General features: G+C 37.7%; 1 protein-coding gene across 4 annotated transcripts in view; it reads left to right on the plus strand.

Moving 5' to 3' along the window:
* Window positions 1-13,198, plus strand: part of LOC137620496 (uncharacterized) — a 50,329-nt gene that overhangs the window by 994 nt on the left and 36,137 nt on the right. For all 4 annotated transcript variants that reach the window (XM_068350672.1, XM_068350674.1, XM_068350671.1 and 1 more), the window contains exon 2: window positions 5,962-6,221. In XM_068350672.1, coding sequence (XP_068206773.1) covers window positions 5,966-6,221 — 256 coding nt within the window. In that variant the 5' untranslated portion in view covers window positions 5,962-5,965. The remainder of the gene's footprint in view (window positions 1-5,961; window positions 6,222-13,198) is intronic.

The following is a 13,198-nucleotide window of genomic DNA, read 5'->3' on the forward strand; positions in this document are numbered from 1 at the left end:
ATAAACTTTGGTGGCGCCGTTGCAAAGATTGTCATGAAAAAATACAGTAAACAGTGCTGCCAATGTCCGATGTAGATCAAATGTTATTTTGTGACCTGTCATACTACTAGGCTAGGTTAGGTGTGTTTGTTAGGTTCTGTGCCCTTTTTGTACTTTTTATATATTGGGTAAAACTTATATGGAGAAATTATTTAAAATTCGTATAGAAATATCTATCATTGCTATCGTTAGTAATGTCAGCGTGCCGTTGGTAACTCTGTGTACCATACGTCAACGTTGGTAACTGTGCATTATTGGTAGCAAATGTTATCGTTCGCAGTACATTCGTAAGAGAAGTGACACCGTGCAACTTAAAGTTACCCGAATTGGTTGATCTGTTTGTTTCCGATTGAAATGAACAGCAAATTCGGTTAAATCACGTTATTTACTATAGGAAAACATATATTTTCTGTTCGAAATCTCACCATGTAATACAATAAAAAATTACCGCCAGTTCCTACCGCGTGAATGAAAAATGGACATTAGCTAACCTAAACTTTTCCCCCCCCCTAACCTAACCTACAAGCTCTGTCCTTATTTGCCTAATGGGGGTGCTAAGCCCCCTTGCGACCCCCCTTACACTGCCATATTCTAAGTTAACCACAATGATATATACAGGTGGCCGCTATCATACATACACCCCGACACAACTCCCTTAGGGTAGTTTGTAGCGCTACGGCCAAGCGTCCTAATTTGCTTATTATCGCTCCGACTGTTATCTTGTATAGAATGAAAACGTTTGGAAATGGTCTACGGATCTTAGATATGTGCTTAAACGCACACTTTTATGTTTTTTGCCGAAAACCCTAAATTACCTGAAAATTTGTGGCTCGAGTTCTTACTCCGGCCACAAATCTTCTCACTCCCATAGTAGGTAAGGGGGGGGTCCGGGGGGGCGAAGCCCCTCTTGGTAAGGATACGGCTTTTAGCATAGGTTAGGTGGGTTTTTTAAGTTAGCTTCTCCCGCCAAAATCGTTTTTAGAACGACGGCCACAGTTCAGAATATTCCAGTTTTCTACGAACTCGATTTTAGAATGACGGCCACAGTCCACCCCACTTTATAATATTCCCATTTTCTCTGAATGAAAATGGATCTGGCCGTCACCCTACAAAGGCTCCCTCCCTTAGTTACAACCAAATTGCTAATAATATGGCAGTCTAAAGGGGTCCGTTACCTATCCCATTTGGTAAGTAGGTTAGGTGGTGTTCTATGCACGCAGGAGGTCCTGTCTGCCGTTATTTAAAGGCTCCAGTTGTTTGGTGCTGGGGTAGTTAGATCCATATAGTTTTAAAATCCACGCACCAGCTATAGCCAAAACCTCGCAGCTCTTGCTTGTTAAGGGGAAAGATATCTCTTAATAGCACAGAGGCAAAGATATACCGTTTGACCAATGTCATCATTACTTCTGCTTCCTTGTCGTGTTGACTAATAAAATTCTGATGTTAAAGTAAAATTAAATTTTTTTAAAAGTAATCCGGGGGAAAGTAGTTTTTTGTTACAGTACAGGTTAAGCTAAGAATACAGTAGTCTAAGAGGCGATTAGAGTGGGGCGTAGATCCCCCGGTAGGTATGTGGGTAAGGATATGGCTCCTAGGTTAGGTTAGATAGTGTTCGTGTCGGTTTCTCATGTAAAATATTTTTCAGTCTGTCCCAATAAATTACATAGGCTCCAAACCAATCTTTGAAGGGTGTAAGTGCTGGTGAAAGGATCAAAGCCCCCACAGTGACCAATGATGTGGTATCCTTTAGTCCATTTCTTTTAGCGAGTCATATTTGCACCGACTCGCAGCGGTGCCCTTTTAGTTCGGAAGTTTCCTGATCGCTGATTGGTTGGACAAGATAATTTTAACCAATCAGCGACCAGGAAACTTTTCCGAGCTAAAAGGGCACCGTTGCGAGTCGGTGCAAATATGACTCGCTAAAAGAAATGGACCAACCAATCAGCGATCAGGAAACTTTCCGAGCTAAAAGGGCACCGTTGCGAGTCGATGCAAATATGACTCGCTAAAAGAAATGGACTACAGTTTAGATGAGGTGGGAACGTGAGCTTTGGATGTTTATTAGGTGGCTTACAGTTAAAGATTTATATAACAGACGTTACAATAAGCATTGAAAACCTGCTTTGATGTCTCTTGACTTTATAGATATGAGGTAAAGGGGTTGTTATTAGAAGTTAAAACTGGAATGGAAAATTGAATACTTGGTCAGCCAACTTAAGAACATCAAGGGCCCAAGACTAGCTCCACAATTTAATCGATAACCTATATAAGGCCTAGTTATTAATAATGGTGTCTGCTATCGTAAGCTAGGGCAGTGCTGTTGTGCTTGTGAATAATATAAGCGTACAAATAGATTTAGTGAATTTTTAGCTGGGATTAGGTAAGTACTATATTTGTGAACTGAAGATATGATTTTCATATGATTTTTAGTGTTTTGACTAACTCTGAACTTCACTTTTATTGTAATTAAATGGTTCTAGAAAGATAGGCCCCAATCCAAAGCTGATAATATATTTAGGATTGCAGTTGGAAATTGGGGGTTCTGAAAACTGAGGAAAAAAGTGAAATGCTGGGATGAATCATAACCTAACCTAGGGTGTAAGGTCCTTACTTGATTGGGGCAAACTTCAAATAGGATACCGTATCACTTTGAAAAACCTCGGTAAACCATCTAGTTAGTGAGACTATTCCTGCTTCCCTGAAGAACACAAGACGCTATATTCCAATTGTCACTCTGGCGCCTATCAACTACTCTTGCAATTTATTACTTAGAAATAAAATATTGTTTAGAAGTGGCCCACCTACTCCCATCTATTTGAGTTATGCTCCAGTTAAAATAGAATGAAGAAGATAGTGTATCATCACAGTACTCAGCTTACTGTCGAAATAAAAACACAGAATAAGATTGAAATATGCGTACTGTCAAAACAAAATAGACGGTAAAAAAAATTTGAATTGCCTTTTAATTTTTTGATATCTTAATTTCACTGAAGTACCTCCTATGGTTGACATATGACCACTGGCACCCTAAAACTATTTTGATAAATTTACATTTTTTATAGAACCACAGGTGTTCATAAGTACTGTAGAATTTCTTATTGATAGAACCACAGGTGTCCATAAGTACTGTAGAATTTCTTATTGATAGAACCACAGGTGTCCATAAGTACTGTAGAATTTCTTATTGATAGAACCACAGGTGTCCATAAGTACTGTAGAATTTCTTATTGATAGAACCACAGGTGTCCATAAGTACTGTAGAATTTCTTATTGATAGAACCACAGGTGTCCATAAGTACTGTAGAATTTCTTAAGAGGCGAAGTAATGATGTTGCCTCTAATCACTGTCACTGATATCAGAACTACGCAAAATATTTGAACTTTCAAATCATACAAGGTAGTCTATAAGCTATGCAATAAGATGAATTGGTGTCTGCGGGACCACCCGGTTGGTAGATATGGTTTTGGGAGCTTATTGTAAATGTCCTTGCTGGGCAGTCTGCAGGACGGGCGTTTGAGACCCTCTCAAGTGCTATAGTTTTAGTACATTAGTATCTACAACCTCACTGTCCTTGTGAGCAAGTTTTGGGAGAGCTGATAGGTCTAATAACCGAGTCATTAGCAGCCATTCCCTGGCCCTCCCTGGTCCAAGCTTGATGGAGAGGGGACTTGGCTGCCAATCATATGTGCATATGGTCAGTCTGTGGGACATTCTCCTGTCCCTTGGCTCTGCCATTCATGAGCGACCTTTAAAGGATTCTCAAAGTGAGGTCGTAGGGCTGTACATACCATGTCTCTTTTTTGTTCGTTAATCTTAAGGCAGCGTCTCCATGTCCTCCTTGCCATTTGGGACCTGATGTCTAAGTTTAGGTTTCATTAATTTGCATTCCTTTGGTTACCAGATAAACGTAATGGTGCCTAACTAGAATATGGGTTGCACCGATGTTTGCTTCTGTAAGTCCATTTTATGGCATTAATATTGTGGGGATCTGTAAATTTTACCATGTACTGTACTCTGATTGAGGTTAAATACTACATATGATGGCTACACAGTATTTTATCATTTAAAAAATCTAGAAAGATGTTAAAACTGTGTTTAATGTACAAGAATTGCTGGGACAAAATATCAAAATTATCATCATTAAAGATGAACATGATTATATATTGTGATTAGGATTTATGGTGGTGAAATCAGGTATGACAGAAAAGTGTACAGTATACCCAGAAGGTGGGAAAACTAAAACTGCCAAACTATAATGAGGAATTTAAACTGATAAAGAGGAAAACGGAGAATGGTAGTGATTATTAAGGGAGAATCAAGGAGAGAGGGAGGTTATGAAATAATGGGGATACGGAAAGGAGAAAAGATAATCTACAGAATTGCAGAAACAAGAAGAAAAGACAGGCAGGATGTAGGAGAGATAAGAATTATTAATTATGAAAATGGAAGTATCTAAATCGTGAGGAAGTCAAGAGTTGGAAAGACTTATTTTTCACAACTATTGAACACTGAGAATGAGCGTAAAGAACTGGAAAATGTTTCGCCAATAGAAGAACCAATACCAAACATCAGAGAGAGTGAAGTCAAGAATGCTTTAAAGAAAGCCAAAGCAAATAAAGGTGCAGAAAAATTAAATATAACTATAAATGATTAAGGCATTTGGAAACCTAGGCAAAGAATGGATATAAGGTGAACACTAGAAAGGTTGAGCTAATTGGTAGTAGTAGAGAAGGAAATGAAGAAGTAAACATTCAAGTGGAAGATGGTACAGTACGAAAATGGAACAGTGAATTTAACTACAGGTAGCCTACTTGGAATCAATAGTAAAAGAGGAGGGGTTACTGAGAAAGCAGTTAAAGAGCATGGTGAAAATGGAGAGAAGTAACTGGAGGACTTTTAGACAAGAATACGTCATTGACTCAGAATGAAGATCTACAAGACATTTACCGAGCCCTTATAAGGGGCAGAAACTTGGTCACCTAAGATGAAAGAGCAGTTGGAAAGAATAAAGGTGAAGCGGATTAGATGGAGTACTGGAATATCACTGCTGGAAAGGAGGGAGAGTCAAAATATAAGATTGTGAGATAGGTGTCCGGGAAAATATAATGCTTTGGGAGTTCCTCTTAATATACTATGGCCATGTGATAAGCAGGGAGGAGGTGGTACCATCCAAGAGAACTAAGAACATGCCTGTGATGGGAAGGAGGAGTGTGGAGTGTCAGCTGATCAGATGGGTTGATGTGGTGAGTAGGGATATGGATGGGGTGAGACTTAAGGGAAGAAGCCACTAGGAATAGAAATAAACTGAGAAAAATGACTCGAGCAGCCAGCCCTGCTTTACAGTGGGACTAGTAAGGTTGAAAGATGACGATGATTAGAATTTATAAGGTATAATATACAGTACAGTACTACCGATGCCATGTGGGTCAGGTCATGGAAAACAAATATCAAAATAACTTCCAAGAAACATAATGCATTGAAGACGCACTCTCTCTCTCTCTCTCTCTCTCTCTCTCTCTCTCTCTCTCTCTCTCTCTCTCTCTCTCTCTCTCTCTCTCTCTCTCATATATATATATATGTGTAATGAATTGTACGCTTAAGGATTAATTTTTCTTTCAGGATTCATATTTCATATTATGTGCACAGTACTTTGGATAGGATGTTATTTCTGTAAAAAATATTAAAAAGTAAACTAATGTAATATTAAAATGAAATGAGCACTGGTACTTTTGCTCCATATACTTCTCGTATTTTTCGTTACTTGACGATTTTTGATAATTAGGGTACGGAACTTGCAAGTGTCTCCTATCAATTTTAAGTTAAAGTTTTGACTAATTTCTTTAATGGCAATTTCCCAATGTAAATTACTGTTTAAAAAAAAGTTTATACTTTTATTTTGATTCATTACAACTTATTTTCAGTGAAATGCCAGCTGTCAAAGATGTTATACTTCTTGAAGGTATGTGCGTGCAGAAAATCACACAACATCTCCTTGATATTGTACAAGTTTCTTCAAGAAAAATAAATGACAACCAAGTTAATGATGGTCCTGCTGATAAGGTCTCGAAGGAATGCCAAGAAAATGGCAGTGTCGAAAATGAAGGAGTTTCACCTGTACAGGAGAGCGAGCCTATTTCAGAAGAAAAGGATAAAAGTTCCGGTGATAGACTGAATGATGAAAGTAAGTACAGTACTGTATTGCTTTTGTGTACGTTGCTGGTTTGGGTTGTCGGATATATGCTGTCTTTTTCTGTGCTCTATTTGAGTACGGTGGTACTGAATGACCTGAGGTGCAGTGTATGAAATATTCTTAATGATTAATTGATTTTCTTATGTGAATAGGAAACATCACCTGCTGTAAATCAAATGTTTATGAAATAAAGCTTGTTTAAACTTATGTTGAAGATGAACAGTAGAGCTTCCGTAGTATTTGAAGACAAAGCAAAAAAGGAATTCATACCCTACTATAGTCAATATGTTGACCTTCTTGAAAGTACAGAATGTTTAATTCAAGTGAATATTATACACATTTTGTTAGTATCAAAATTAGGTATGCAGTGTAAATATTTATGCCTTTTTTGCACGATGGCAAAGTCTTGTTCCCATGAATCTTGCCTCTGAATAGACAAAGCTATTGAGCAAAAGTGTCAACTTCATGGCCTCTAGATAGAATAAAGAAAAACTCCAACTCCAACCCCCTCACACACTTACATGCCCTGCCTTTTTTTTTTTAGGAGGAGACCGACAGCCACGGCAGTGGCCGAGGTCTAGTGCAAGATATGGTCAAATAACTTAAGATTTAAGTGATCATTGGCACTACAACACCTATACTTTTTCATCTTGTGTTTATAGCGGCATTTTTTTAGATTAGATACAGTTAGGTCCTAAAAGACTCTTGTAAAGGCTAGAACAGGGAGTCCACTATGTTGTGATATATCAAAGAAATTGTCTTCCCTGGCAGTGTATCGGTGTGTAAGGTTCACATTCAGTCTGTGTAAGGGAGACCAATGGGTGCAGACAACTGTTGAACCCATCACAGCATTTCCAATGCAGAATTGGTCTGCTAACTGACGACACATTGCCCACTGAGAACTTTGCTAATGCTGAAGACTATGCTGAATCTGGCATTTGTTTACATCCAGCAACCATGTTTTCAACTGTCGTTACTATTGAAGTACATGCTTCATGTTGAGTTATTTGATGAGGAATGGGGGGTGGGGAGATGTAGGAGTAGAGAGATGGTATGTTGATGAAGGAGAGGTCTAATTGGTGAGGGTTCTATGGTCGTGGTTCAATCACGCCCCAGTTTTCTATACCGACACTCAATGAGTGAGCGAGCTAGGTTTATTCCTGGCATTCCATGCATCTCTTTTTCTCTGGTATATTCAGCAATAACGATGCCTTAGAAATGGTGCTAGAGGAGCATTTCACTGGGCGACACAGGTCCCTCACCCAGAAATAGATGTTTCCTTCGTCAAAATCCCTTTTTTAGATTTACACCTCCGCGTCTAAATGAGGTACAGTTACTTGGGTTCAGAATTAATCATTTACATTACTGCTAGGGGATAGTTGAAATGTATTTTCCATTATTTCAGCCGCTTACATTGTTTTGGTAAAGAATGTCATCGACTTCTAAATGAAGTACAGTCAAGTTCAGAATTAGCTATTTACATTAATGCTAGGGGATAGTTGTAATGTACAGTATTTTCCACTTTCATCCACTTACTTTGTTCTGGTAATGAATGTTCAATGACGTATGACAACCATTACTTCCTGCTCCCATCCAGCATGTAGTTGGTCATGTTAGATTATTATGAGTTTATTGAATAAAATGAGTTATTGTATATAAAATTACTTTTACTATTCTGGGAACGTCTGATCAATTGTAGCCTAGATTTTTTTTGACCATTCAGATTGGCAATAAGTTAATTATAGTTAGCAGTGCATTTCCAGCTGTGCATTGATATGTAAGAGTTGGAAGACCCAGGCTTACATGGCTGAGGACTGTGAAGCAGGAGAAGATGAATGGAGAAGCATTGATTTAAAAGCTCAAGATAGAGACGACTGGCGAAATCTAATTGAGGCTGTTTGCATTAATAGGAATAAGAGGAGATGATGATGATGCACAGATACATTAAGATCATGATGGTTTATTTATGTTGTATCAATATTGTATATATACTGTGTATGTACAATTAATGTGGCATAGGTTATACATGGAACCTAGACATCATTATCTGAGGCAGTGTTTATACATAACTTAATTTACTAATTATCCTACTGTAGTTTAGGTTTAGCATATTGTATACATATTGTATATATTTTTAGAACAGTCCACATTCATGGTACGGTAGGGAATTGCTTTTGAAGTGGCAGTTACAGCGATCTTAACTGCAGTTGGGTTAGAGAGCGTGTGTTGAATTGTTCATATTCTTGAAGCCACCATCTTGAGTATTTTTCTAGGCATGTACTGTATACATGCACATGTATGTTTGAGTTCTTCATAGCACGCACCAGTTTGATTGAAATCCATATTTGTTGGCAAAGTGAATATTTTATAAAGTATTTTATACAGAATATTCATGAGTCTATACAGTAATCTGTAATATAATATACAGTACTTTATTAGGTTTGAGTGTTGGGCATTTTGAATATTCCATATACTGTATTCATGAGTTTATATTTAATGTTATCACAAACTAGATTCTATGAAACTTTGATATATTTATACTTATCCAAGAATGGCAAGGACCCTATTAACAGGTTCAGTGAATTTCAAAATGCAAGGATGAGTCATAATGTTAGTTCTGACACTAACAAACTTAACGCTATCTAATAGGTATTATCTTTCACGGAAGCTGGAAGATTAATCATTACGACTTTATAATGTGAGCTGGCAACCGTCCAACCACTAGTTGGGAGGGTGGAGAGGGTATCCGGAGTAACCGAGTACCTACTCGCTCACACATCAGTGATTTGTTCTGTAACTGAAATACAAACCACGCTATTTACATGGGGGGGTAATTACTTCGGCGTAGCTGAATGACGAGCCATAAAAGTTTTAATGAGGGTTTCCTACCCCGCCGCTAGTTAGCGGGGGTTAGGGAGGGGTAGCTAGCTCCCCCCCCCCCCCCCCTCACACACACCGGTGAAAGGCTCACTTTACTTTTGGCTCGGGAAGAGAACAGATCACACATCAGTGATATTTCACCACTATTTCTTTTGGTTCTGGAGAGAACGGCCGTGTCCATTCTCTGCTTCCACTAAACTCGCTCATTCTTCCCATCTATAAGGAAATCAGCCAACGAACTACTGTATACCAGTATCGGTTACAAAATTACAGTGAGACCCCTACATGTGAACGAAATACAGTAATTCCAAGATTGGTATCCTAAGTTGATAAGTTCTATAAAGTCTAGTATGGTGGATTTAGGTATAAAACTTATATTCCCAATCTTGTACTCTCTATTGTTTGTCAGTTTGTCTTGCTAGCAATTTTGAGCTAGCTTCCATCATCATCTCCTCCCATGCCTATTGACACAAAGGGCCTCTGTTAAATTTCACCAGTTGTCACTATCTTGAGCTTTTAAATCAATACCTATAGGTTGCATAGGTATCAAGAATTTGTACAGCTTTTTCTTCATAATAGAAAACTTTTAAAGAACTTGATAGCTTCATCTATTTAGAGCTAAGTATGGAAATAATAAATTTTAGTTTAAACATCATGTTGATTTCTCTTCAAAATCATAATTTTAGTGTTTGTGAAACTAAGGAAAAGAGCACAAATTAATATTATTGTTTTAATTTTATTCTCCTTTAATGTTAATTTTCATTGGACAACCTGTTGATTTATGGCAGATATGTAGACCATCCCAACAAACATTCTAATGTCATCATAATAGCATCAAAATATGCAATAGCCCCTCAACACATTAGCATTGTTGTGGTCTGCCTTTCTGGCAAGTAATAAAATCTGGAAAGTACAAAGCTCCGCCATTCAAACATTCAACGTATCCTACAGCTGAAAGTAACCCCATTGTCTTCAGCCTTTACTAATGTGCTCTTAATTTATCATTCAATTTTTTGAGGTTTTGCAAAATGCACATTGGAATAAAATCCAATGTAGCCTGATCTGTCGTTATAATGAAGCTTTTAATTACTGTACAGAGGTCTAATAAAATGAAAATGCACAATTGAATAAAATCCAAAGCAGCCTGATCTGTCGTTATAATGACATTTTTAAATATTGTACAGAGGTCTAATGAAATGAAAATGCACAATGGAATAAAATGCAATGTAGCCTGATCTGTCGTTATAATGACGCTTTTAATTACTGTGCAGAGATCTAATAAAATGACTGGTCCTTGTATGTATTGTCACCTGAATCTCAAGGGAATAAATTTTTATTAAGTCATAGAATCTTCAAGGGTTCACTGCTTCAGTAGTTATTACATCAATAAGTTTACAGTAGTCTATTATTAGCCAACATTTTTAGCTCGCCAAGTATGTAGAATTAGTGTTCTTCAGTCGTTTCAATCTCTTTACCATGATTGATTGATTGATTGATTTAATGCCTGAAAACTTTAAATCAATCAATCAATCATGGTAAAGAGATTGAAACTACTTGGAAAATAATCTTTTCTGGGTCGAACCTGTGACGGCCGGCGAAAAAGTCCTTCTTTGTACTTTTTCTGATATAAATCTTCCAAATATACCAGAGAAAATTAAAAGCATGGAATGCAGAGGTTACAACCCTCGCGCGAGCACCTTGTTGGTGTCGTATATCTAACAAGGGCGTTTGTAAAACACTATTCACAGGCTGTCTTCCATTTAGATAATCCCTTCATCAAAGGGGGAGGGCCGTGACAGGCCCTAGAGAATACAGTTGGGTTACCCTACCGACACCCACCACTCGCGCTCACCAGGTCATCCTTCTGTGTTGGACTTGCCAGCAAAGTTTATAAGTGTTTTGCCCAGTGTTTTTCGAAGTGATTGTCGTTTATTCAACATGACTGACGTTGATACTTCACCCTTACCAATGTTAAGTACCATAGTTTGTTTTGGCAGCTTTTGACAGTACCGGGCATTTGTTCTGTTTCCAATATGGTGGTTTTTAGTTTTGGAAGCGATTGTCTTGCCGAGGTATCGGCAGCCATTTTGGGTTATGTTCGCTTCGGTAAATATTCTAGTTAATTTTGCCCATCTGGTACTCTGTCATCTTGGTTATATCACTTACGTTTTATGGCCTTTTATTGTTATCATTAATTTTTGCTATGGTATTTATTTGCTTGCAAGTCCAATTTGGACCTACGAAGAATAGCGATTTAAAGAATAGCGAATTAAGTTTAGCGATTTAGTCTGTTAGTTTGTTCTCGCCTCAGAGGCTTCGATTTAGACTATATCCTTGTTTTTTTGTTACGTTATTCTTCGTTCTTGGTTATTACTAAGAAAAGCAATCAATTTTATTAATGTTCTTGTTTTATTGTGTGATGTTAGTTTTTTATTATGTAACCTTGAGAGCGAAAACAGACTGCTCGTTCCCTGTTCTACAGATATGAGTTATTCCTTCTCTCGTTTTCTTTGTTAGCTCGAGTAAGAGAGGTGAATTTCCCGTTCTCCGTTTTTATACGATCACGAGTTATTCAAGCCTCCTCTTAGTATCAGAGTTGATGATAGTACGTTTAATTTTATAAACGTTTTTATTGATGTGGTTACTGTTAATATAGCTAACACTATTAATAGGTACGTTAGTGTATGAGTCATTAATTGGGGTCGTTTTATACCGACACCCTTAGCTCCGAAGTTATGCTTAGCTCCGCCTTGAGTTATGCTCCGCTATATGGATACTCATTGGGTGAGAACTAGTTAACGTTCAGGAGCAGATTTTTGGAGTGCAACGGTGTAATCCGGCACTCGGACTCCGGCTGAAGCCTTTTACACACGAACCTTTGTCATGTTTGATCATAATTACACCGTTACGGCCGGCTTCACGGGAGATAACACAATCATTCATTGAGGTTAATGTTATCGTACCGGGAACGGTCACGATATCACGGTGACGGGCCTTTGCTACCGGATCTCCGGTACAAACAGAGATCAAGCAGACGGCCAGAACCGGAGTTAACAATGTGATACCGATGAAGACTTCACAGTTTCATTATTACGGTCCCTTTTTCATCGAATCTCCGGCTTCACTGGAGATAACACAAACATTCAGTATTAGAGAATGTTATCGTACCGCTGAGGATCACGTTTTCACGATGACGGACCTTTGTCACTAGTTCTCCGTTACAAACAGAGATCAATCAGACGATCAGAATCAGGGTATGAACCCCTTTTTCATAAATAATCACAATATCGTTATTACGATCCTTTTCATCGAATCTCCGGCTTAACCGGATATCGTACAGGCGATCAGCATTGAGGTTAATATTAGTTTTCCTCTGGTGTTCACGTTGTCACTATGACGGACCTTTGTACCGGGGATTGTTACCGGAGCTCCGTTACAGACAGAGCTCACTCAGACCACGGGTGGCCAATCTCTTGTTTTGCTGTAAAGGAAAGGATTTAACATGAATACAAAGTAAACTGTACTTACTTTAATGACACTTTGAATTTGCGTTGGTAATATTCGTTAGTTATTCTTGAAAGTCCAAATAAAAATATATGAACATAACTATGCCTATATTTATGCATATATTTAATTCTAACTATGTATAAATATGGATAAATATCCATACAACATCGTGTTCAAATAGAAATAAATTGATTATGCCTATATTTATGCATTTTCAATTCTAACTATGCCTAAATATGAATAAATATCCATACAACATAGTGTTCAAATAGAAATAAATTGATTGTGCCTATATTTGTGCATATTCAATTCTAACTATACCTAAATATGAATAAATATTCATACAACATCGTGTTCAAATAGAAATAAATTGATTAGGCCTATATTTATACATATTCAATTCTAACTATGCCTAAATATGAATAAATATCCATACAACATAGTGTTCAAATAGAAATAAGTTTCCACTCAGTACTGGGAACCAAACGTTGGCCCCTTCTAATGAAGGGCCGGGTCGAGACTAACCATGCCATGAGAGGCTATCTACTGTTCCTTGAAACTCTGGTCAGTGAACAGATGAA

Source organism: Palaemon carinicauda, chromosome 27 (assembly GCF_036898095.1).
Source record: "Palaemon carinicauda isolate YSFRI2023 chromosome 27, ASM3689809v2, whole genome shotgun sequence".
NCBI lineage: Eukaryota > Metazoa > Arthropoda > Malacostraca > Decapoda > Palaemonidae > Palaemon > Palaemon carinicauda.